The following is a 26,647-nucleotide window of genomic DNA, read 5'->3' on the forward strand; positions in this document are numbered from 1 at the left end:
TCTCATTTTTCTTTCATAACTTACTAGATTCCTTATTTTATCTTGATATTGCAAAATCACCTACACATCAAATTGTGAAAACATGAATTTGTGAGTGATCAACATTGATCTCAGCATTTTATATACATTTATATTTCAGCAATATGAAATAAAAATCTTGTTTCACAAGTAGTGCTTATTGCTGAATTACGTTATGTATTAATAAATTCCTTGCATATGTATGTGTATATATATATATATATATATATATATATGAATCTACAATACTGAAAGCGATAAAAAGAAAATACAACCATAAGCACACAGATAAAAATTCAATGGTTTAATTACAAATCACTTGAGTTTGAAAATATAAATCTTGACTCCATTCAAATGAGAGGATCGAGTCATCATCATTTTAAAAACAAATACATGTTATAATAAGTTTCATTTGTGTAATCTCATAATACCAAGTATTTTCAATTAAATTTTGAAAATACATGTAATTATTCTATGAATTCACATGTGTCTCATAAAATAAATTGATTGTTATAGCACCAAAGCACTAGAGACAACTCTTCCCTTTAAACTCTTTGCTGAACAGTCGAGAATAAAAAAAGATCACATAGAATTATTCCCCTTTGATCCAAAAGACTCACTATTTTTTCCAGCTGTAGTGTGAAGGACACCTGTTTTTACTGAAGCCAGTACACATTACCCAGCAGCAAATGTAGGAACTCTTAAAGGGACTGGTTCATGATTTTTAAAAATAAAATTCTTTTATTTTTTTATGTTATAAACTTTAAAAATATCTCATTTAATGCCGACAACCAAAATTTTAACCTAAAAGCTATATTTTAACCTTATATTATGTAAATAAAGACTCAAGTCTTTTTTATGTAAACAAACAAACCAGTAAAATATTAATCTTTAATAAAAAGCATCTTAATTTTTCATAGTCACAAATTTCGACTTTTAGTTGACACAATTTATCTAAAGAATACTTGAAATACGATAGATATAATAAACTTAGATTGATATCTATTTCTTTTAAAAATTTCGTAAACAATAACATATCACAATCTTTGTTTACAAAACAAATAACAAACTCTCTAAAATGAGCTAATGTGATAATGTATAACCTTAATTTTTTTGTGAAACCCTTTAAACACATTTGACATTAAAACATTTTTGTTATGCAATCCTTTGTCTTTTTAGGCTTTTATATAAAAGAAAGTCCAGTTGTAGTGAAAAGGTTACCTGTAGGTGTCCAATAAGTTGACAATTGCTGTCCATTATTTTTAAGAATGGACAGATACTGTCCGTTCTTAAAAATAATGGACAGTAATTGTCAACTTATTGGACATCTACAGGTACATGTAAACCCAATAACTTATTAAACATCTACAGGTAGGCTGAAAATAAGAGAAAGACAATACATTTGTCAAAGAGATACAAGATTAATTTTAAATTCCCTACAAGTAAGACTCAACACAGATATCCGAAAAATCACTGAAACACTTAAAAATGATATTTCCCTTTAGAAGAATTCTCTGCTGCAACTCGTAAGATTCACAATTTTTTAATTCCATTGGCCATTTCTATATCGCATCAAAACTTAAATTTGACAGACATATTTCCATACTGTATTTGAATTTCGCTAGATTCAGAGGCACATACCGGAACTTCTTCACAACGCTTTTTTATGTTTTCTTTATTAGCATATCCTAATTCTGAATTATTATTTTCGCTTTCATGAATAATTTCATTTTACGAGATAAGTGTATTGGGTTCTTTTGGCTGGTGTTAGTTATTTCCTCATCCAAATATTCGAAAACAATACTTTTCAGATCAAAATTTGGCTTCATAACTTTTTCACCCTCCATATCCTGAATATTTGCAATACTTTCACTAAAATCCTTAAATTTTGACTCACCGTGCAATGAAAATGCTCTCCCCATCAGAGGAGGACATGTTGATATGGCTCAGTACTATAGAAAGAGTGAATATAAAACCTGCAGTAGAAGACTACTTACCTAACACTGTCCAATAAGTGAACAAAAGAAACCAAATTCTATGCAAGACTGGTTATATTGTCAGACTATTCAAAATAGCTTTATTCATAACTATCATTGTCAATGGGTTTACCTGAGACTGTCCATTCTTAGAACAAAAGATGTAATGTTTTAAGTAGGATATAAGCCTCAAACTGTCCATTCTGCGAGAGAAAGAACTGATTTCGGCCCTATGGGCCTCGATCAGTTCTTTCTCTTACAGAATGGACAGTTTTTGGCTTATATCCTTTACGTAGATTTTTATCATTAAAAGTGAAAAACAAAATTTTGGGGAAAATCATGAATCAGTCCCCTTAAAGGAGCATGAACATGATCTGAGCTGGAAAATTTAAAATTTATTTTTCAATTTTTAATGTTTGCAATGCTTAACTAAGCTATATATTTTTAATGGACACCAAGATATGTACCAATGCACTGACATAGCATTCAGAGGGGAGGATGAAAGTGGGTCGGCCAAAAACAACATGGAAAAAGACTATCGAGCACGAGTGGTCACAGGGATGAAGTAGCTGGGCGTCGACAAGGGTAGCAGCCACAGACCGGTGGAGGCAGCAAATCTAGGCCTTTGCCAGCGGGCATGAAGAGGATAGGTGAGATGAACTACATGTAGAAGCAATCAAAATTGTACGAATTACCAGTTCTGACCATCTGCTGATTCAGTTTCATAGAACAAATAAAGAGTGTTCATATTGAATCCAATGAAACCTCTCTAAATTGCAAGAAACCTCTTTCAAGATATTGAAGGTATTTTATTAAAATTAAGTCTTTCAGAGTATATCACTCATGAATTGACATTGTATGACAAATTCTGCCAGAAAAAGTACTTGTGTAATATTATGAATGTACATGTACAGTATATCTGTACCTGCTCTACAGATCACCAAAAGGTCTCGTGTATATCAGATTAGTGACCCATGTACAAAAATAGCATTGGTGCTGCAGTACTTTATGAGAATACTATACAAAAGATTTAAACATTGTCTGTTTCAGTGTTTTAAAATGCTTGTATGTGTAATTTGAATACTATATTATGTATTATATTTGTAGAGTAACTGAAAACAAGAGAAACTTAATAATAATGTTTATAAAATTTATACAACGTACACATATATTAGCACTTTGCCACTTTAATAATACAAATGTACCTAATTTTGATAAGACATTGTCTGTGCACTTCCCTCATCCACACAGCATACAACAATGGATATGGTATTTGCTCTCCTAACCCCCACATATCATGGTAATTCAACATTTACCAGGTGCCAGGAAGCTATCACCGAAGAAATAACCAACTCAAAGTGCTCTTCCTTAACAGTACATATTCAGAATCTAGATTCACAAGTACCGAAGAGCTTAAAATGGAACTAGATATTAACAGAATGCTTTCCCCCCCAGATAATCAACATGCAAAATATACAAATTCCAGTGGATTTCATAACTAACTGTAAACAACATATAAATCAACAACAATACTAACAATATAATTAACAGAAGAAGTGTTGACACAAGTTTCGACAACCTGTAACTGCAATAAAATAGAAAATATTCACTCTGACAGTTTTTAAAATGCCTCCCTATCTTTCCTCAAAATAAGAGATCTACAGATTCACGTGAAAGACACACGTAGCAGTTACATAGTACAGATAAAAATCATGTCTAATCTAATAAACTATATACAGAGAAGAAATATAACTTGTTTGAAAGTCATCTAATTAAACAAACAGAAATATCACAACAGTCTCGTGGAAAGCAAATACATGAAGTCACTAAGGCTAAATACCATAACACAAGAAAACATACTCCCCCCCAAACCAATTCAAACATTCAACAACAAGATGTGTTTGTGAAACGCTGATGCCCCCGGAATACAACAAAGTGGAACCAGGTCAAAGGTTAAGATCACAAGATCAACAATTGTGGTGTCAATGGAAAGGTCTTGCCAAAAGAAATACACATACCAAATATGAAAGCTTTACCTCTTATGGTATAAAAGATATGAACAAGGTTAATGTTTTTTGTCACAGACAGACAGATGGACAGGTCAAAAACTATATGCTCCCAAATCTTAGATTTTGGGGGCATAAAAAGGAGATTTAACAATTTTGTTTGTCCAGTGCTTTTTCTATCCTTTCCCGCTGTCCAGGTAGTGTTGTATCAACATTTTGAGGCTTCTGTTGGGGATAAGTTGTCGGGCTGTAAGTGGTATGCTGGTCATTGGACTGGTATCCTTCCCCTTATCCATCCATCCCTGTATAGCTGATCGTTCATAAGTATAACCATCTACAAAACAGTACACAACATACCAGTGTTCAATTCTTGACTGTGTGGCTACTTAATTGTGGTTACTGAAGAAATACTGTGTATGTATGAAGCGTGTATAAATATGAGATTCTCTATTCTCTATTCTGTATCGCACATGTGTATGTATATGTATGATGAGTGTTTAAATTTGGGATTCTCTATTCAGTATCGTACATGTGTATGTATAGAGCGTGTTTAGATATGGAATTCTCTATTCTCTATTCAGTATGGCACTTGACAGAGGGATGACTTCTGGTTATACTCTAATTGCAATAAATTTCAAATGCTTGTACCAATTTTAGAGCATCAAACTTTCATGGAAATCATGGGATGTGCACAATTTAAATCAATGTAAAAAATGTTCTAATTTTCAAAATCCTGGTCTTAAAAACTTTGATTGAAAACGTAACCTGGCTTAAGTTATGTAACATATCTTCTTAAACTAGAAAACTGACAAGTTGGAAAGGGCCCTACAATGATGAATGGATGGATAGACCAATAAAAATGTTCCCAAGGAAACGTAAAGCTATCCTGTACCCAAGAAAGGAAGGATGGACAGAAATCTGAAAATCTAATGGTGTCTTCCCTCTGCCTAATTGGAGTATTATGAATAAAATTTACAAAAAGCTCCTATAAATGTAATTTCAAGTTATTGAGTGTCATAGAAACAGTGTTGTCATCTTATTCGAAGTCACCCAACTCTGTAATAACAAAGCCAATATGTCTGAAAATCGAAAGGGGTCTTCCTCTTCCTATACCAAGCATTACCTATAAATTCTATGAAAATCTTCTCAACAACTCTTGATTCATTGTATACCATAGACAGTGCATTACTGATGTTGAAGAATTCTAAGTCCCATAACTCCGTAATCTGAAAATCGATAGGGACCTTCTTCTGCCTGATCCAAGTATTACGAGTAAGTACGAAATTTATGAAAATCTTTCTAAGAAAACTTTTAAGTTTTTGTGTGCCTTAGAAAGTGCTGACAGACGGACAAATGGAGTGATAACTCGCAATACAAACTTCAAAAAAAGATAATAGAAATTTCTATAGCACACAGTAACTTTAAATAACATTAAAACATTTTAAATTTTATTCATAATAATCCAATTTCTTGAGATGATTGGAAAGAATTTTCTTATTCATTACATGTACCATGTAAAACTTGGGGGTGGGGGTGGGTGGAGTTGTGGTGTGAACTTAATTCTTCAATGTATGGGGGTACCTCTTTATTGATTTGACATTTTGTACCACTGATTGTTCTTGAGAAGATTATTCCACTGTTCCTATGTAAAATGTTAAACTCATTCCATGGACCCGCTCTGACCCTAAAAATCATGGTGTGAACAAACTTGAATCTGCACTACATGAATATGCTTGCTTATTAATTGTGGCCCCACTCTGACCTCCGGGTTCATATAATCTTCATTATACATCATACTGGTGCCCGCTTTTCTGGTTACATGGTTCCTGATTTGATTTAATTATCTCCCCTTTGAAGGGCACATGGCTCTACATTTGAACAATTCAAGAATGCTTCATGGCAAGTTTAGTTAAAATTAGTCCGTGATTTTAGTAGAAGTCGAAAATGGGAAAAGTTAACAGACAAATGATGGACACCACACAGACAGTCAGAAAGACGACAAACTTTGTGCAGAAAAATTCACCCCTCTGGTGAATTAAAATTTCATATTCTTTGATATCAACATTGATTAAGTGACTATTTTAGACAAACCTCTTGCTTAAATTGTCCCTACTTCTTTCCACTCGAACATGTTTTGAACTCGTACAGGAGAATAAAATTTGTGATCTTTGTATACTTATAAGATACACATCTCCTAGTTTGACTTACCTTCAGCCATCACAGGGTCTTTCATCAGCTCTCTAGTAATAGGACACAAATATTCATCAGGAATTCCATTTTCTGAAAAAATGCAGTGTTTTTTTTATTTGACAATTGTAGTATGAATTTTTACAAGCTTTAAAATCTTGAAACTAAAAGGTTTTAAAATGAATGCTTGTGCAAGTCTACATTTAATTTCATTATATTTTTGTTTGTTTAACATGTGCTTTATTTAGGCATTGGAGGACACAAACAGTGTGGCTAATCACAGCCAGTAGGAGTTATCTTTCTTACCTGATACATTGGACGTACTCCTGGTGATGGTGGGTTTGTTCTGGGCGGCTTTAATGCACCGTAAAATCTTATTTCTGTGGCCTAAGGCAACTGAAATTCAAATTTAGAAAGTACAGACATTCATCATCAGTAGTCAGCACCCTCCACAGAAAGCAAATACAAGTACATTTAAAGGCTGTTTATTCGTCTTAAATTTGATTGCCTAGCTGGGTAGCTCAGTCAGTTAACATGCCCACTGCTGATCTGTAGATCGCGGGTTAGAGTCCAGCAGGGGTTTTAACATCCCCCCCCCACCCCCCCCCCCCCCGATTAGTTTCTACTTAAATTGCATTTTTTGACTAAATAAAGTCAATTTGAATTCAAGTTTTCAATTTTCAAACTATTGCTGTACATATCCTCCATTTTTCATCCATGTCAAATTTCTCTTGGTGTGTTATTCCTCCTTAATTGTAATATGTACCTTGAGTGCAGACATTGACTGACAATCTAACACTGTACTATTAAGACTACTTTGATAAAGAAAAAGAATCAAATTGGTCATATTTTCTTTTGATCTGTGGAATATTGACTTATATAAAGACTGTGCTCCAAACCGTGGCCTAGTGTAACATGAGTTATCGGTAGACAATGTAGCTCAATGCCAAGCATGAGTCCTCTCCTTGGCTCAAAAAATATCCCCAAAGTTAAAGTTTTTGAAAAGAAGGTCAAATTTCAAGGTAAAGGTCACTAGGTTAAATATCTTGGTACAATGTACCAAATGAAAGGCCTGGTCATGAGGAATGTACATGTATACGTGAAATAACAAAGCTCTTTCCTGTTTATTAAGAAGATACTGTCAGGGTTAAAGATTTTGAAAAGTATGTCAAAGTCCAAAGTAAAGGTCACAAGTCTTGGTAAAAAATGAAAGACCTGGTCATGTGGCATTTATATATGAAATATCAAAGCCTTATTCCCTTGGGTTCTAAAGACATGGCCAAGGTTCAAGTTTTTCCCTTAAAGTGTGATATCACTGTCCTCAACACTAGGCTCATGACAATAGCTCTCCAGACACTTGTCCCTGTGAGCTAAAAATATCCTTATATGTACAATGTACTAGTATTAGATTATTTATTTTCGATTAGTGGTTGCAGATCTTTTTTTTGATTATCTACAAAGACCGAAGATTGACAATACGCTTCTTGAAAAGTATGCCGACATGAAGCATTGCAGTTCATACCTTCATGTATTTTTGAAAATGAAATTTATTTCTTATATATTTTGAAAAGGCATTAAAATTGATCACTTCAAAGTTCAATGTTACACGGCTGAGTTAAGGCTTTCCCCATAAATACCAGTGCTGTAAAAAATGTACTTTACCGCAGTGGCACATTACATGACGTCACAATGAAAACTACGTCATGATGAAGGTCATGACGTACATATCGACAATCCTTTTGCGGTTGGAAATGTCAAAATATTTTTCCGTTATTTACCACCGCTGTCAAACTATAAACCGCAATCGTGTAAAAGTTTCTGTCAAATGGGTTATATTAATTCTCTTTGATATTGAAATAGTTTCAATTTCTTCTATATATAACATACTTGCTAAAGTAATATCCATATTATATTGTGATCTTGATATCGCCCCTAATCTGCACGTATAGTCACAATGGACTCATTTGCATAAACAGGATTTCCGTACATAAAAATTTCATCATCGGCATGACACCCAGAGGTTTTTGAGTGAAAGATGTTTGATTTATGTTACATGTGAACTTCATTGCAAAAGGAAAGTTAGAAGAGCAAGTTGTAGCTTCAACAGAAAACATGTTTTTCAGGCTATATTCAACTTCGTATATGCAAAAATCGCCGCATCTTGCATATTCAATGCAAAAATTAGACATGTTACAAGTCACGATAAACTTGCTCCCATCACTTTTCAAATTAAGACATTAATATGTCTTGAAGTTACATTAACTTCAACTTGCATTGATATCTGGATATCGTGCCAATGGAACGATTTATACACACACGGTACGATTTTATCTTGATATTTGATCACATGATATACAGCTGATGTAGAGACTGTCGGTCTGGTGGAAAATATATGGGAGGTCAATATGCACTTAATGATATATACATATTGTTTTTGTATAAAAGGGTTGTGTGTACAGAATTTGTCAACAAATGATCTGTTTATTAATGCTTTTTTCCTCTGATATATTTCTATGGCCCTACTTAACACAACTGCGTACTTACAAACACCCAGATCTATCAACATCTTATCATCCAGGCTGCACAGTTCTGTCCCATCTATAGCATTGGAGACAAATGAGTCTTTGAACTGACCCAGTTCAATCAGTTCAAGCCAGCTACCCACTTCCTCAGCAGACCAGGATTCCATATGCTTGTGGTCATCTTCTTTCTTTGGGGCACATTGTGGTTCTTTGTAATTGTCTACAAAATTTCAAAATGTGGTACAGAGAAACACAGTTCAGCAAACCTCCAGGGTCAACAAAAACAGATCATTATAACCAAACATCACTATATTCAATACAATGTTTGTTATTTTCCTCTGATAGGGGAATATAAATATCACTTTGCAATAAGCGTGAATTCGTTACATGCATATTCATCACATGCGTGTTTTACTGTATTTGGCAATCTGACATTTATTGCAGAATTTGTACATCTACATACTCATTGTAGTCCAAGTAAAAACTACACTATATAAAGATGCTTGCATTAATATGGCTTAAAAAAAGTTGGAATCTTCTTGAGAAAATTTTGCAGATTTATTTCATATTCCTATGCGAACTTGACAACCCAATTTCGGGATGTCACAAACTTGGTTCATTCAACAGACATGCATTCAGAGATACAAAAAACCCACTATAGTCTCTTGGTTCCGACATTTAATTAAGCTCAAAATCATGATAAAATAAATTACCGATGCAGTCTTCCTGTGTAGTAATCTTCCAGATCATAACCCTTTTGTCATTAGATCCGGAGGCCAGCAGACGGTTGTCACTTGTGAAGGCACAGCTGGTGATGTAACGTGTGTGTCCTTCCACCACGCACAGCTGCTGACCAGTGGACTGTAAAAACAGATCAAAATAGAGACAGCTGCTGACCAGTGGACTGTAAAAACAGATCAAAATAGAGACAGAGTATTGTATTGTTTCTTACCAAGAACCATACAGTTCATAGGTTTAACGTTTTTACATAGAATAAATAAACATAAATATAAACAAAAGTTATACATAGAGTGAATATAATGCAGGATAGGTAAATGGACACAATCAATTCAATATACGTTATATATGTAGATAGCTGATGTCAATGAAGTAACAACAATCAACACATCCCTGGATCAGTCTCATCAACACTTTGTAAGTCTGGACCTGTACTGCTGCACACAACACTGACCAATGTTATCAGTCACTCATTTAAGAAATGAACAGCACTTTTGAGCTGTTCATGGTCAATATGAACGTATTTGGATTTGAGGCAAATTCTCTGTGAATTGCTAGCGCGATTCACAGAGAATTTGCCTCAAATCCAAATCCGTTCATATTGACCATGAACAGCTCAAAAGTGCTGTTCCTTTCTTATATTTATATTCATTAATTCCTAAATCACCGTTTGTTTACATTGCTTCTGTTTTGTTGCATAAAACAAACTCCTAGCCTCTGTCACAGTCGTATTGTGACGTACGTCAACACATAGACATGATGTCACACTTTGTCTCGCCCTGTCTTTTATCAACATTGCACGGTGCACTGTATTTTGGAGGTAGGAGACCGCAATATTGGGATGATAATCCACATAACTTCACAATCTTAATCCGAGGTGTGACTTGCGAGATGTTTGTAACGCATGTTGTATTTTTCAAATCATTACGCTCTCTCAGTCGCGTGCTTTAAACTAGTTCATAATCCGTTCATAGTCAATATGAAAGGATTGTGTCACGCGCTGAAATTGAATGGTTCAAAGAGGAAAATGCGATTTGTAATATGAATATATTACTGTAAAATAACTTTTAATCACATTGAACAATTTTCTTTTGCAATTCATCATTAAAGAACTAGTTCGCTACGACCAATTTTTTTAAATGAAATTATTTTGAACATACAAGAGATATCAAAGGACTGGTTTGCGGCAAAAAATATTTGACGTGATGATGAGGTTCTAGAAAACCTTGTGAAAATTTCCGACACACAAATTAAAGCTGGTTTACAGTCTCTGTCCATGACTACACGTGTGTGTAGTCAGTAGAACTACGGAATTACAAATTAAGGAGGCACGGTACACCCAATAAAAATGATTTCTGGCAATAAACTCATGTCTGACATGTCACTCTATTAATAATGAAGCCATACAAACAAGGGTATCCATGCTGCACTTTGAAAATTCATATTTTGAAAAGCAGAGGACAGAAGCAGGGTTAAAGTCTTCAACTGGATTCAAACTCACTCTAACAAACTAAGATTCCCTGTCATTATAAATGTCTGGATTCAAACTCACTCTAACTAACCAAGATTCTCTGTTATTATAAATCTCTAGATTCAAACTCACTCTAACAAACTAAGATTCTCTGTCATTATAAATCTCTAGATTCAAACTCACTCTAACAAACTAAGATTCTCTGTCATTATAAATCTCTGGATTTAAACTCACTCTAACAAACTAAGATTCTCTGTCATTACCAATCTCTGGATTCAAACTCTCTCTAACAAACTAAGATTCTCTGTCATTACCAATCTCTGGATTCAAACTCTCTCTAACTAAGATTCTCTGTCATCATAAATCTCTGGAATCAAACTCACCCTAACAAGCTAATATTCTCTGAATAGATCATCCCAAATGCTGGGTAGACATCTTCAATATTTGTACAATCACTATTCAGAGTTCAATGAATATGGAATGAAACAATTTAATTACGATAATTAACACCCTCAGAATTTGTAAGTGATTCTGTCAGATGGATGGTTGGTGGACAGATGAAGTCAAGCTATTTTTAGAAATGTGCTTATAAAATGCACGTCTGGTGCATCAAAATTGGTCCGTATAAGTTTTACATTATGACCCCTGGGTCGAGGCCTCTGCTGGTGGACTGTTAGTCCCCGAGGGTTTCTACAGCCCAGTAGCTAAGTACTTCGTTACTAGCTTGAAAATACAGATGTATATTTAATTGCTGTTATAAAATTTAGAAATTCATTTCAAAATTAAGGATTACCTCCCTCATGCATAGCTCTTATCCTTAGACGAATTTGACTCCACTTTTTTTGGCACGCTGTTTTTGGCTATAATAGCTCTAAAACTTCATTGTTATTTCGGATTTCAAACATTTCGGTTGAGCATCACTGAAGAGATATTATTTGTCGAAATGCGCATCTGGTGCATCAAAATTAGTACCGTATAAGTTTTACATCACTAGACAAATAAAACAGAAAATAATCTCTTGGAGAGAAATGCATAGAAAAAGATGAGACGGACAATTTTACTTACCGGATCCCAAATTCTCACAGTTTTGTCATTGGACCTGCAAAACAATTAATCAATATTTTTAGTTTGCCAACAGAGCCTCTTACACTTTCACTTTGAGATTGTGTAGTGGTGAACTTTTGTGCCATAAGGTGTTGAAAGTAACCATAGTAATCAAAAGTAATCTTACGCTGATGCCAGCAAACTTCCATCAGGAGAAAAGCAGCAGAAGTTGACTGTTCCTTCATGTCCACTGAAAGTAATCCTCTGAGTCAGGACCACTGCTGGTGAAAAAGTCACAAACATATCAGAGATACATGTAACAGTGTCTGAACCTGGCTGTAAAATTAGACAAACATATAAATGATTATAGCAGTGTCAGAACCTGGCTGTAAAATTAGACAAACATATAAATGATTATAACAGTGTCAGAACCTGGCTGTAAAATTAGACAAACATATAAATGATTATAACAGTGTCAGAACCTGGCTGTAAAATTAGACAAACATATAAATGATTATAACAGTGTCAGAACCTGGCTGTAAAATTAGACAAATATATAAACGATTATAACAGTGTCAGAACCTGGCTGTAAAATTAGACAAACATAATGATTATAACAGTGTTTGCAACTCGCTGTAAAATTAGCTACACATACAGGCCTGAGTGCTTGAAAAAATTGTAAGCCCTGCCAAAGACCTACTTGCCCTGAGAAAATAACTGCCATTTGTGAAATTATTTATCAATAACTATCCTCTAATGAAAGCAATTACGTCACTATGGCACTCAAGTTACATTTAACTTTCATCCCGATCATATATAATTTTGTAAAGCCCCTTGGCTTGTTACAACTTTGCTATTGGAATGGTAAGCAGATTTGATAGATCTAAATTTTATTTAGTGGAAATTATAACATGCCCATTTGGGCATCTCGATCTGCAAAGAAATTTGTTTGTCTGTGACAAAATCTATATGCGTCTTGGGCGGTCAGGTGTACAATTATTTCAAACACTTGCAATAAGCATCATGGCGATGGAATATGTCCATTAAAAGTCAGGAAGGAATTATAAATATTATGCACACAAAAATGATTTGAAAGTTAATGAAGTAATGTCATAAAAAAACAAAAATATCAAAATAAAGCTAGCATTGTCTATACAAGAGGCCCATGGGCCACATCGCTCACCTGAGTCACCTTGGCCCATATCTGAAGACTTTCCATATATATTTGCATGTAAAACCTTGGTCCCTTTTATGGCCCAAACTACCCTTTGCAAACTTGAATCTACACTATGTCAGAAAGCTTTCATGTAAATGTCAACTTCTTTGGCCCAATGGTTCTTGAGAAGAAGATTTTTAAAGCTTTTTCCTATATTTGTATGTAAAACTTTGACCTCCCCCCCCCACTTGTGGCCCCATCCTACCCCCCGGGGGCCATGATTTGAACAAACTTGAATCTGCACTATGTCAGAAAGTTTTCTTGTAAATATCAGCTTTTCTGGCTCAGTGGTTCTTGAGAAAAAGATTTTAACTATATATTTGTATGTAAAACTTTGATCCCCCTTGTGGCCCCATCCTACCCCCAGGGGCCATGATTTGAACAAACTTAAATCTGCACTATGTCAGAAAGTTTTCATGTAAAAATCAGCTTTTCTGGCTCAGTGGTTCTTGAGAAGAAGATTTTTCCTATATATTTGCATGTAAAACTTTGATCCCCCCTTGTGGCCCCATCCTACCCCTGGGGGCCATGATTTGAACAAACTTGAATCTGCACTATGTCAGAAAGTTTTCATGTAAAAATCAGCTTTTCTGGCTCCGTGGTTCTTGAGAAGAAGATTTTTCCTATATATTTGTATGTAAAACTTTGATCCCCCCTTGTGGCCCCATCCTACCCCCGGGGGCCATGATTTGAACAAACTTGAATCTGCACTATGTCAGAAAGTTTTCATGTAAAAACCAGCTTGTCTGGCTCAGTGGTTCTTGAGAAGAAGATTTTTAAAGATTTTTCCTATATATTTGTATGTAAAACTTTGATCCCCTATTGTGGCCCCATCCAACCTCCGGGGCCCATGATTTGAACAAACTTGAATCTGCATTATGTCAGGAAGCTTTCATGTAAATCTCAGCTGTTCTGGCTTAGTGGTTCTTGAGAAGAAGATTTTTAAAGTTTTCCCCTATATATTTGTGTGTAAAACTTTGATCCCCCCTTGGGGCCCAATCTTATTCCCAGGGGCCATGATTTGAACAAACTTGAATCTGCACTATGTCAGAAAGTTTTCATGTAAAAATCAGCTTTTCTGGCTCAGTGGTTCTTGAGAAGAAGATTTTAAGATTTTTCCTATATATTTGTATGTAAAATTTTGATCCCCTATTGTGGCCCCATCCAACCCCCAGGGCCCATGATTTGAACACACTTGAATCTGCATTATGTCAGGAAGCTTTCATGTAAATCTCAGCTATTCTGGCTTAGTGGTTCTTCAGAAGAAGATTTTTAAAGTTTTTCCCTATATATTTGTATGTAAAACTTTGATCCCCTCTTGTGGCCCCATCCTACCACTGGGGGCCATGATTTGAACAAACTTAAATCTGCAATATGTCAGGAAGCTTTCAGGTAAATTTCAGCTTTTCTGGCCCAGTGGTTCTTGAGAAGAAGATTTTTAAATGACCCCACCCTATTTTTGCATTTTTGTGATTATCTCCCCTTTGAAAGGGACATGGCCCTTCATTTGAACAAACTTGAAAGCCCTTCACCCAAGGATGCTTTTGGCCATGTTTGGTTGAAATTGGCCCAGTGGTTCATGAGAAGAAGATGAAAATGTGAAAAGTTTACAGACAGACGGACAGACAGACGGATGCTGGACAAAATGTGATCAAAAAAGCTCACTTGAACCTTCGGTTCAGGTGAGCTAAAAACAATACATAAGTTTAACATCCATTTTATCCAGGAACTGACATATTACATGTAACTGTATTCATATAGCTGTCCTTTTTGGGTTGACTGGACCAGCACGGCTACATATCAGAAATAATATTATGTTGACTGGACTAGCCCGGCTACATATCAGAAATAATGTTATGTTGACTGGACCAGCGCGGCTACATATCAGAAATAATGTTATGTTGATTGGACCAGCATGGCTAAATATCAGAAATAATGTTATGTTGACTGGACCAGCGCGGCTACATATCAGAAATAATGTTATGTTGACTGGACCAGCCCGGCTACATATCAGAAATAATGTTATGTTGACTGGACCAGCGTGGCTACATATCAGAAATAATGGTATGTTGACTGGACCAGCGCGGATACATATCAGAAATAATGTTATGTTGACTGGACCAGTGTGGATACATATCAGAAATAATCAATGTTATTTGCACTTCATGTCCTAGCTTGTACTAGTCAGAGTGAATACATGAATTGGAATTAGATAGTAAATTAATTCTCAGGAGTTGTATCAAACAGTGATACTAACAAAATTTACTTAGTGTCATTACATGAATGTCCATGGGTCCTTAAATTCATATATTTCTTGCATATTCATTGTTTAAATGCAGCATGAAACAACAAAACCAATTACGGGAAACACTAGTTAAAATGTAGCAAAAGCTAGAACTGTCCTAGTGGGACCGATACCCCTCAATGGACACAATTTGAATGGGGGGTGGGGTGGGGGGATAGTGAATTGGTGCTCATTGAAGAATAAATGGTTTTTAAGACATACTCTGAACAACGACAATATAACATCCACCCCCTTAAAATGAAAAACACATCCAAAACTTTCTTGAATGTTAGAAAGCCCTCAATCAAATTGGCAGGTGCACTTCATTATTCATATTCATTAAAAGAAATACGTAAAGTTTTAATTCAACAGTGTTAAAGATATCCTTCCCTATCCTCTTCATGCCCGGTGTTAAAGATATACTCTGGACTAATTATGGACAATGTGATTCCAGTATACACCCCCTCCCCCTAAACTTCGTTTGTGGGGTGTATAATTAAGACAAAACAATATTGGGGGGGTTTTTTTTGTGTAGAAAAAGTATCCAATATACAAGTATCTCATCAGCTTTTAATAAGTTTTTCTCAAAAATGACGAAAACTAGATTCATGTTATGAATACAATTTACTGTATGAAATGTAATTTATACCCATGATTTCCCGATATATTCTAAAACTGGGGAGGGGGGGGGGATTTATGTAGAGTTATATAGAGGGGTAATATATATATCAACTTCTGAACATCATAGAAAAGTCCCTTATTTCTAGGAATTATATATCTACTTATTCCAAATACTAAGCCAAAAATATATCAACCCATGCATCCATTGTTTTTTTGTTTGTATCAACTGTCAACCTTATCATATTGTCACAACATTTTTTTCCTATGGTATTTTTTCTTCGTAACATATCACGCACAAAAATAATGTAAATATATATAATATGTATAATAATGTCGGGCTTACAAGTGCAGGTCAAATCTGCTTTCATCTCCCAAATTTTGACCAGGTTGTCATGTCCAGAAGTGGCCAGCCAGTACGTGACACTGCCGCTGGTACCACCGTCTGCCACCTGCGTGCGCGGGGAGAAGTCACAGCTGGTGACTCCAAGGTCATGACCTTCCAAGGTGTAGGTCAAGACTTTCCCATGACCAAACTTAGCATCCCACACTCTTAAGTCTCCGTTGCTGCTTCCAGATATGATGAAGGAGCTGTCTGGTGAGAAGGCACAGGCCACCACTGAGGCGTCATGACAAGTGTTAAAGGACCTGTCAAAAACCACCACAACAAACTTAAAACTGTCGTCTATAGGCCACCACTGAGGCGTCATGACAAGTGTTAAAGGACCTGTCAAAAACGACCACAACAAACTTAAAACTGACGTCTATAATTGTCTTCTATAGTACCTACAATGTACTGGATTGTATACATGATGCCATACTGACTTGCATGCTTTTATTCAAATGATAAGAAATACAGTAAAGTCTATAAAATTGACACACACACATACAATCATGTAATCTACCTTGAATATGAAAATTAGCTGTCATACACACAATACCCATAACATTTTCAATTTAATACCATCTCAATTTTCCCCCCCCAAAACATCAACAGAATTATTTAATATTTCATCCACAACCAGTGATAAAAAGCATATGTCAAAAGTTACCTGACTAATATTTTGCCTGTGACATCCCACAATGCTAAGGTTTCATCATCACTTCCGGACACGATATATTTTGAATCTGGAGAAAATCGACACACTCTAATGCTCTGCTTGCTGGGATGTTGAAAAGTAGCCACCTAGGAAATAGGATGTAGGATACATGATCACCACACACATTATATAATTATAGACATCATGTTACATATTGTATATATCTATTGACATCACCATGTTGGTATACAGCCAAAATAATGAGACACAAACTGTTAACAACATCATTTATAAATAACATGCAAGACATCTATTGGAGTCAGTCTCTCAAAGGACATAAATTTTGTTTTTATGCATATAGTTTCATTATTTCAAATATACTTACACTGCATATGTTTTGTAAAAGATAGATGAAAATAAATTGTTGATCAACAGGATTGACACACAGGAAATGATGTATAAATAATAAACTCATTCACCGAAGGACAACTGGTTCCCCACACTTCCCCCTGGTACAAACCTTGGTCCCTGACTTGACGTCCCACAGGATGAGCTTGCCGTCCGTCGAACATGTTGCAAGAAGTGTTCCAAACGGTGAAAATGTGCAGCAATGGACGTAATAGGCGTGTCCGACCAGCGGAGAAGCCGAGAGTTCAGTAAAGTCCTCGGTATCCCATAATCTCACTGTTTTATCTCCAGACGCGGTCGCTAATTTCCTGTCCCGCGAAAAAGCTACGGAATTGACATCTGATGAGTGAATAGCAATAGTGTGATGAAGACTTGCCACAAAATGATGACCTGATGTCATATTGGGTAGATTGTCTTAAGGCTTCAAAATAACAGTAACTGATAAATTTCTGTCATTCCATCATTCATCTAAAACAAACACGATCATTAATATTAATTAAGTTTCACTGTGATACATGTATTGATTTTGTGTCTAGTATGTATTACATATAAATGAAATCAAAATTAACATACAGACTTGAAAGTAAATCTAACAACATAGTAATTAATGGAGTTACAAACTCAAGAGAATGGCAGCGATACTTGTCATAGTACACTCTGTAAGTTAAAAGTTACAGATAACATTAATTAGCCATAAAAAAAGTCTGTAACATGTACCATCATCGCAAACCACAGGTTATTGTGAAATAGAATGAAACAATAACCTGTGGTTTGCGACAATGAACATGTACGAGCTCGAGGGTTATCCAGAAAGTTGAAAATTTATAAAAACAATGTTTCTAGGAAGTCTGGCATATTGTAGAAAATCAAAAATAATTCTTTTTTTTACCACAAATACAACTCGCAATTTGCGATATGTATAAAATTATAGGCTTTGTAATGATATGAATGGCAATAAATTGCATATTTGGAATTTAAAATTAGGGAGGTGGTGCACTGGCAAAAAAATGCACATCACAATTATCAGTGGAATGCTTAAATGTTGAAATAATGTGATGTTTTGAACAAAAAATTAATTAGATATTTACAAAATTACAATATTTGACAGCTGTTGACTAGCCCTGAATTACGTTACAGTTAATGCATATATACAACATGTCATGTCTAAAATACTTTCTATTTTGGAAGACATGCATTTAAGGAGGGCGGAATTTAGCGGCAAGACTGGTTCGATCGCTAGTGGCCAGATAACTCAGTTGGTAGAGAACCTCACAAGAGATTCGGGGGGCATGGGTTCGAATCCTGGGGCCTGTTTTACAAAACAACTTACGGCAAAGTCGCAAGTCTTAAATTGTATTACACAGTTATTTCTTTAAGTGAATGAAGTAAACCTTTCTGAGGCTTAATTTTCAACATTTTAATTTTTTTTTTTTTGAATTTGGAGTGAATGATGTACAATAAACTGGAAAATTCCAGTATGTAAAGTTGTTCGTAAGTTCTTTTGTAAAACGCGCCTCTGGTCTGGTCCATTGCATTTTCTCCCTTCCTGTTACATGTATTGCTGTAGACCAGCCCCTGTAACTGACAGGTGAAAATGCCTGCCAGGGGATAAAGATCCTGGTTTGATGTCTTTCAGGGGTGAAGACATTTAAGGAGGGAGAAAATGATGTATCGGTCAGATAGGTTTCATTGCTGGTGACCAGGCACCTGCCTAGGCATATAGAGGTTCGAATCCTGGTCTGTGGTGTTGCAGTTTTTCCCTTCCTGTTACATCTTACACATGCATAACAAATATGGTCCATTATTAGCACTGTTTCGGTTTTTAAAGTGGAACATCATTTCTAAGCCAAGCAGCAGTATAACTAACAGATCTTGTCTACAGTATTTTAAAAAAGAATTATCTTCAACACTGAAATCTAAACAATATCCGGGCCTTCAAGATATGACCAAAAACTGACTTCGAGTATGGGGTACATATACCCTTGATGAACACAGCGATTGTGTAATAACATACACCATATATACCCCCTCCCCCCCCCCCCCCCCCCATCCTTGTACCACAAGCGCGATCAAATGTTTTTCGTTTATGAACAGAAATAGCATGTCACTTGAACTTGATGAAGCCATTGTATTGTTGAAGGCAGAACTATCAGTCCGAAACACTTAAGCCGTGGCGAGGGTAACAATCTATAACAGAATATTTTTTGAGACAAAAGGATGTTTTACTAACCTACGCTGTCATATATTCTGCATGCGCATTCTATATTGTAAATATTTACTATTCATCACATGACTGCTGACTGCTTGAAGCATTTCGCAAGGAGACCATTGTTGTTGTAATGACGTTTGCCTATCATGTGACGAGCACTTGTTGCATGTTCAAAATGGCGGGATGATTTGAGGTACGGAGTATGGAAAAATATCGTGATTAAAAATTTAATTGAAAACGGTAAAGTAAAACACAGATGATGTGTAATAAGATAACCATTGTTCTTTTATTGTCTTCAATGCCTATATAATGGTCCTTTAGGCTATAGCATTAATACTTTGTTGAAATAGCGCCAACAGATCTGATCATACACTGTACTGTACATACTTCCAAACCCGGGTCAGAGAGCTATTGGTAAATTTAGTTTAGCCACAAAGATAGATAAAAAACTTTCATCTTATAAATAGAGATGATGATTATTGTTCCACTCTTCCACAGGTAAAAGGGATATTTCTTTGAAGACATAAAATAAAATCTCGTGGGATGAATTTAAATCCCCAAGCATACATTGGTACCCCCCTTGCATTGTAATGAACCTGCCATTCTCTGTTTATTGAATCGTGTGCGCTATCCATTCAACTATGGTATTTTTCAAAGCTCATAGGTATAAAAGTGTATAGATCGAAAATTCAATAGAGGGGAAACGGACAGAAAACATGAGTTTTGGCATTGAGTAACCAGGATACACGAAAATGGCGACCGACACGGACAGTGTTCACGATCACATGACTCGGCTGCGGATGAAAATGGTTCAACAGGTGATGTCATTAGAAAAAAAAATTTGCTGTGTGCTTATGATTTTTTTTCTTTTAGTTTTGAATTACAGGCAATGTTCCTTTGTCATTGTATTTCTATATGCTTGTTAATATGATGAAGAGAATTGTTCATCATTCATAATAACAACTTTTTAAAAAAACAAAACAAATGTACTATTAATAAGAAATATCACAATAATGACCAAAATTACTTTGATTTAGTTTGCTGATACAGTCTCATTATGTCAAACACACAGAACAGTTTACTTTTTATTGTGTTTCTGTTCTCATTGCTCTCTCTCTCTCTCTCTCTCTCTCTCTCTCTCTCTCTCTCCACAAGTCAACTTAGTTTGAAAACACCTTCTTTGAACATGTATTAATTCTACACGATTCATATCACAGACATGTCGTGAGAACAATTGATGACCACAGGTGACTTACACTGACCACAGGTGACTTACACTGACCACAGGTGACTTACACTGAGTAGGATGACCATTTCTACTGGGCACTCTAATGTAATGTTACAATTTTAGAGCGAGATTAATATAAGCCTTTTGGCTTGTTTTTCAATCTATTACATGTATAAGACATTGTTTGTAAACATTATTATCAAATTATTTACGAATAAATATTGTTTAAAGTAATGTACAATGTAATACAATATATATTAAATTAATATGAATAAAATCCTTACTAATGCAGGGAGTGAAAGTATGTTGAAGCTCAGCTGACAAGCATGGCAAGTTTCCTTTTGAAAAAGTTTTTGTAAAGAAGGAACAAATTCAGGTCTTGGAACTATATTTCATATGAGAGGGAAAAAAACCCAACCCACAACTATTATTTTCTTGATAACATGTGTCACTAGGCAAAGGTATGATGTTATCTCAGATTGAAGATATTGATCTGTCAGTTTTATACAATAGTACATGAAAAAAATAAGTGTATAAAATAGCCTTAGTCACTAGAAAAGTCAAAGTTTTAGTCTATAGAATGCATTGTCTGCATATACTGTATATTGACTCATGCTTGACCATAGTAGGTCAGATTTCATTCAATACTTATTGAGTATACATATGTATAAGGGAGGCAACAAAATTGCTGCACCACCCATCATTTAAAATTTTAACTCTTTTATGGGGAACCCAAGGTTTGTTAATGTTTATAAGGAACAATAACCTTTTACCTCGATTTTTGGCTCACTTGAGCTGAAGGCTTCAAGTGAACTTTTCTGATCAAAATTTGTCTGTTGTCTGTCGTCGGCGTTGTAAACTTTTCACATTTTCATCTTCTTCTCCAGAACCACTGGATCAATTTAAACCAAACTTGGCACAAAGCATCCTTGGGTGAAGGGCTTTCAGTTTATTCAAATGAAGGGCCATGCCCCCTTCAACGAGTGTTGCGTTTTTTAAGAGAAATTATCTTAGAGATTATCACCATACTTTTTAAGCTTCATTTTGTATTCTATTTATCTTACATTCATAATTATTTCTTAAGTTTATATGTATTCTACTTCTTTTAATCTGTGTTTATTTTACTAATATCTGTCTGTATGTATGTTATATGCAGGACCATATTGAAAACTAGCGTTATCGCTAAATATGTAATCCTGGTTAAATAAAGGTCTTATTATTATTATTATTATAAGGGGAAATAATCACAAAAATGCAAAATTAGGGTAGGGTCATTTAAAAATCTTCTTTAAAAGAACCAATGGGCCAGAGGAGCTGACATTTACATGAAAGCTTCCTGACAAAGTGCAGATTCAAGTTTCTTCAAATCATGGCCCCCAGGGGTAGGATGGGGCCACAATAGGGGATCAAATTTTTACATAGAAATATATAAGGAAAATCTTTAAAAATCTTGTTCTCAAGAACCAATGAGCCAAAAGAGCTGACATTTACATGAATGCTTCCTGACTTAATGCAGATTCAAGTTTGTTCAAATCATGGCCCCCTGGGGTAGGTTGGGGCCACAACAGGGGATCAAAGTTTTTACATAGAAATATATAGGGAAAATCTTTTAAAATCTTCTTCTCAAGAACCACTGAGCCAGAAGAGCCAAGATTTACATGACATTGACATAGTGCAGATTCAAGTTTGTTATAATCATGGCCCCAGGGGGTAGGTTGGGGCCACAATAGGGGATCAAAGTTTTACATTGGAATATATAGGGAAAATCTTTTAAAATCTTTTTCTCAAGAATCAATGAGCCAGAAGTGCTGACATTTTCATGAAAGCTTCCTGACATAGTGCAGATTTAAGTTTGTTCAAATCATGGCCCCCAGGGTAGGTTGGGATCACAATAGGGGATCAAAGTTTTACATACAATTATATAGGAAAAATCTTTTAAAATCTTCTCAAGAAACACTGAGCCAGAAGAGCTGTGATTTACATGAAAGCTTCCTGACATAATGCAGATTCATGTTTGTTAAAATCATGGCCCCCGGGGGTAGGATGGGGCCACAATAGGGGATCAAAGTTTTACATACAAATATATAAAGGGAAAATCTTTAAAAATCTTCTTCTCAAGAACCATTGGGCCAAAGAAGTTGACATTTACATGAAAGCTTTCTGACATAGTGTAGATTCAAGTAAAAGTCATGGCCTCCAGGGGTAGGATGGGGCCACAATAGGGACTAAGGTTTTACATGCAAATATATATGGAAAGTCTTCAGATATGGGCCAAGGTGACTCAGGTGAGCGATGTGGCCCATGGGCCTCTTGTTGTTTAGTCCTCATTTGTTAGTATCTCTCCCCAAAGGTGTTTGTTTTTGTTCTGCATATGTGAAGTATGCTAGAAGAACAGTTAATAATGTGTTTATTGGGGGGGGGGGGGGGGGTGTTCTTAATTTTCTAAGTTCTAAGTTTTAGTGAAATTGAGACAAAGGATTTTAAGTTATTGTAAAAAAAACTGTTTTCAATGAAGAACACACCCCTCTCCCGATATTGTCAGATTTGAGGTACAGCAGAAATGAGATTTTTAAAGAATTGTTCTAATATTACAAAACCTTATCTCTTTTCAATGTTTGCCATAGAATATGGTAAATTATGAATTCGTCTTCTTTGTTGAATTGTTATCTCCTTTGAAGCACACACACACACAGAGCTGTTAATGCACCTGGCTTTTGGTATGATCTTGTTTTTACTCTAGGTTACACACACACACAGCTATTGATACACCTGCATGGCTTTTGGTATGATATTGTTTTTACTCTAGGTTAAACACACACACAACTGTTGATGCACCTGGCTTTTGGTATGATATTGTTTTTACTCTGGGTTACACACACACAACTGTTGATGCACCTGGCTCTTGGTATGATATTATTTTTACTCTAGGTTACACACACACACAGATCGAGCTGTTAATGCACCTGGCTTTTGGTATGATCTTGTTTTTACTCTGGGTTACACACACACAACTGTTGATGCACCTGGCTTTTGGTATGATATTGTTTTTACTCTAGGTTACATTTTACAGTGGTTAGGCATTCTCTTCAACAACCACGAAGTCCCAAGTTCACCTCTACATGAAGCCCAAGATTGATTAAATATAGGCACTGTAATACACAATTTCCGAGTTGCCCAATAGTTCTTTCCCTTTGTGGAACTCTTATGCACAGTGAGACACAAAACTTACTATCGTCTACACGCGGTGGGTACAAATGCTTATCGCTGTCTTGATATATTTCCTAAAGGCCGATTATCAGACATCATGCAATCACCCAAACTATTGGGACACACAATATTAGTATAAGTTTATTAGTATTAATGATAAAATAGCTCAAACAAAATTTGATAATCACTTTTTTTCTTTGATTAAAATATCACTCGTACAGAAGAAGAAATAAAAAATAATTTCATATTTAATTTAATGACCTCAGAATTCAATGAAATATTATTTTTGATATGGTCAGTTTACTGTATCATGACCAACGGCTGATATAAACAAAATTTATACTTTCATTATTTTTATCCGTATTTACATAGCTAATCTATAATAGTATATGTATATATCTTGTACCCACCCAAGCGTTCAACAGAACACTTAACGTACCTCTTTCACAGAAGAGCTGATATCTCGGAAGTTGCGTATTGTCTGCTAAAGCACATCAGAAATGATGGTCACAGGTCTTTGATTTATAGTCTCAAGACAGAGGTCCTGTGTCGTGTGGTAATAGTTGTCATGATAAAGAGCCCTCACTGTTACTGACTGTGAGCACCATCCATAGGTAAAAATTTGTGGCACTTCAGTCATGTGATATATAAAACTGGTTATATCTTTATATGAATGAAAAATTCTCAAATTGGACAAATAACAACCTACAAAACCAACATCGTACGTGACTGCCAACATTAGATAAATGCTGTACGTGACTGTCAACATTAGATAAACGCTGTACGTGACTGTCAACATTAGATAAACGCTGTACGTGACTGTCAACATTAGATAAACGCTGTCTGTGTAAAACATCAGATTGATTTTAACGTAGGTTACATTCCTGATAGGGCCATGTGGAAAAGCACAACATCGTTTCTTAAAATATGTGCTATTTATAAACACACAACATGCTTTTGTGCTATCATGCTAACACACTGTCACGCTAACACGCTGTTGCGTTTTCACGCTAACACACCGTTACACTATCAGGAAAACGATCTTTTGAGTGTCAAGGGGGTTCAGATGAATACATGTTTATCCACGTACTGTGGTATTGTGGTCACAGTTGCAATAAATCCATTTTACAGAGTTAGATAGTCTGATGTCTTTATATTTTGAAAAATTAAAACTTGAAGCAGTTTATTAGTGGGGCATTCACAATTAGCTTGTTTTATATGTGGCACAATTAATAGCCCCTAATGCCCCTCTGACTACATGTATGCTTATGAGTCAACAATATTTTTCTGTATATTTAAATTTGAATAGTATTTTCTGTATATTTAAATTTGAACAATGTAAACTTAAAACAAATTTATTTTTGTTCTTCATTGAAATTGACTGTGTGATAGTACAATGGTGTGTTAGAGTGATAATGTGACTGTGTGATAGTACAATGGTGTGTTAGAGTGATAATGTGACTGTGTGATAGTACAATGGTGTGTTAGAGTGATAATGTGACTGTGATAGTACAATGGTGTGTTAGAGTGATAATGTGACTGTGTGATAGTACAATGGTGTGTTAGAGTGATAATGTGACTGTGATAGTACAATGGTGTGTTAGAGTGATAATGTGACTGTGTGATGGTGTGTTAGAGTGATAATGTGACTGTGATAGTACAATGGTGTGTTAGAGTGATAATGTGACTGTGTGATAGTACAATGGTGTGTTAGAGTGATAATGTGACTGTGTGATAGTATAATGGTGTGTTAGAGTGATAATGTGACTGTGTGATAGTACAATGGTGTGTTAGAGTGATAATGTGACTGTGATAGTACAATGGTGTGTTAGAGTGATAATGTGACTGTGTGATAGTACAATGGTGTGTTAGAGTGATAATGTGACTGTGTGATAGTACAATGGTGTGTTAGAGTGATAATGTGACTGTGTGATAGTACAATGGTGTGTTAGAGTGATAATGTGACTGTGATAGTATAATGGTGTGTTAGAGTGATAATGTGACTGTGTGATAGTACAATGGTGTGTTAGAGTGATAATGTGACTGTGTGATAGTACAATGGTGTGTTAGAGTGATAATGTGACTGTGTGATAGTACAATGGTGTGTTAGAGTGATAATGTGACTGTGATAGTACAATGGTGTGTTAGAGTGATAATGTGACTGTGTGATAGTACAATGGTGTGTTAGAGTGATAATGTGACTGTGATAGTACAATGGTGTGTTAGAGTGATAATGTGACTGTGTGATAGTACAATGGTGTGTTAGAGTGATAATGTGACTGTGTGATAGTACAATGGTGTGTTAGAGTGATAATGTGACTGTGTGATAGTACAATGGTGTGTTAGAGTGATAATGTGACTGTGTGATAGTACAATGGTGTGTTAGAGTGATAATGTGACTGTGTGATGGTGTGTTAGAGTGATAATGTGACTGTGATAGTACAATGGTGTGTTAGAGTGATAATGTGACTGTGT

At 35.4% G+C, this 26,647-nt stretch overlaps 2 protein-coding genes across 13 annotated transcripts in view; one reads left to right on the forward strand and one right to left on the reverse strand.

Annotated features, from left to right (window-relative positions):
* Window positions 1–2,782: 2,782 nt before the first annotated feature.
* On the reverse strand, window positions 2,783–19,894 carry LOC125683675 (WD repeat, SAM and U-box domain-containing protein 1-like). Of its 8 annotated transcripts, none has more exons than XM_056142674.1 (11): window positions 19,808–19,894; window positions 17,641–17,996; window positions 17,133–17,266; window positions 16,427–16,728; window positions 12,150–12,240; window positions 11,984–12,017; window positions 9,423–9,570; window positions 8,732–8,929; window positions 6,494–6,583; window positions 6,209–6,280; window positions 2,783–4,334 (listed from the first exon to the last, which is right to left on the reverse strand). In XM_056142674.1, exons 2-11 carry the CDS (start codon window positions 17,926–17,928, stop codon window positions 4,177–4,179), a joined length of 1,515 nt encoding a protein of 504 aa, XP_055998649.1. In that variant the 5' UTR covers window positions 17,929–17,996; window positions 19,808–19,894; the 3' UTR covers window positions 2,783–4,176. The 8 variants fall into 8 exon arrangements, with proteins under 8 accessions (XP_055998649.1, XP_048781066.2, XP_048781071.2 ...); XM_048925109.2 differs by having other exon boundaries at window positions 12,150–12,243; XM_048925114.2 differs by having other exon boundaries at window positions 19,759–19,887.
* A 9-nt stretch (window positions 19,895–19,903) lies between these two features.
* The window catches only part of LOC125683673 (uncharacterized), a 70,733-nt gene continuing 63,989 nt past the window's right edge, over window positions 19,904–26,647 (forward strand). For 2 of the 5 annotated variants that reach the window (XM_048925104.2, XM_048925105.2), the window contains exon 1: window positions 20,380–20,555. In XM_048925104.2, coding sequence (XP_048781061.1) covers window positions 20,490–20,555 — 66 coding nt within the window. In that variant the 5' untranslated portion in view covers window positions 20,380–20,489. Of the gene's footprint in view, window positions 19,931–20,377; window positions 20,556–26,647 lie in introns of those variants that run through there. The other 3 variants (XM_056142671.1, XM_048925101.2, XM_048925102.2) reach the window with 3 other exon arrangements.

The sequence above is a fragment of the Ostrea edulis genome, chromosome 6 (assembly GCF_947568905.1).
Source record: "Ostrea edulis chromosome 6, xbOstEdul1.1, whole genome shotgun sequence".
Lineage (NCBI taxonomy): Eukaryota > Metazoa > Mollusca > Bivalvia > Ostreida > Ostreidae > Ostrea > Ostrea edulis.

What these genes read in the sequence shown, in the direction of transcription:
- LOC125683675 (XM_048925109.2), bottom strand. Translation starts at nt 17,928, where the DNA reads ATGACATCAGGTCATCATTTTGTGGCAAGTCTTCATCACACTATTGCT. An exon ending in GGAAGTTTGCTGGCATCAGC is followed by an intron (nt 12,018 to 12,149) that starts GTAAGATTACTT and finishes ATTGTTTTGCAG; the next exon opens with GTCCAATGACAAAACTGTGA. An exon ending in AGACCCTGTGATGGCTGAAG is followed by an intron (nt 4,335 to 6,208) that starts GTAAGTCAAACT and finishes ACTGTTTTGTAG; the next exon opens with ATGGTTATACTTATGAACGA.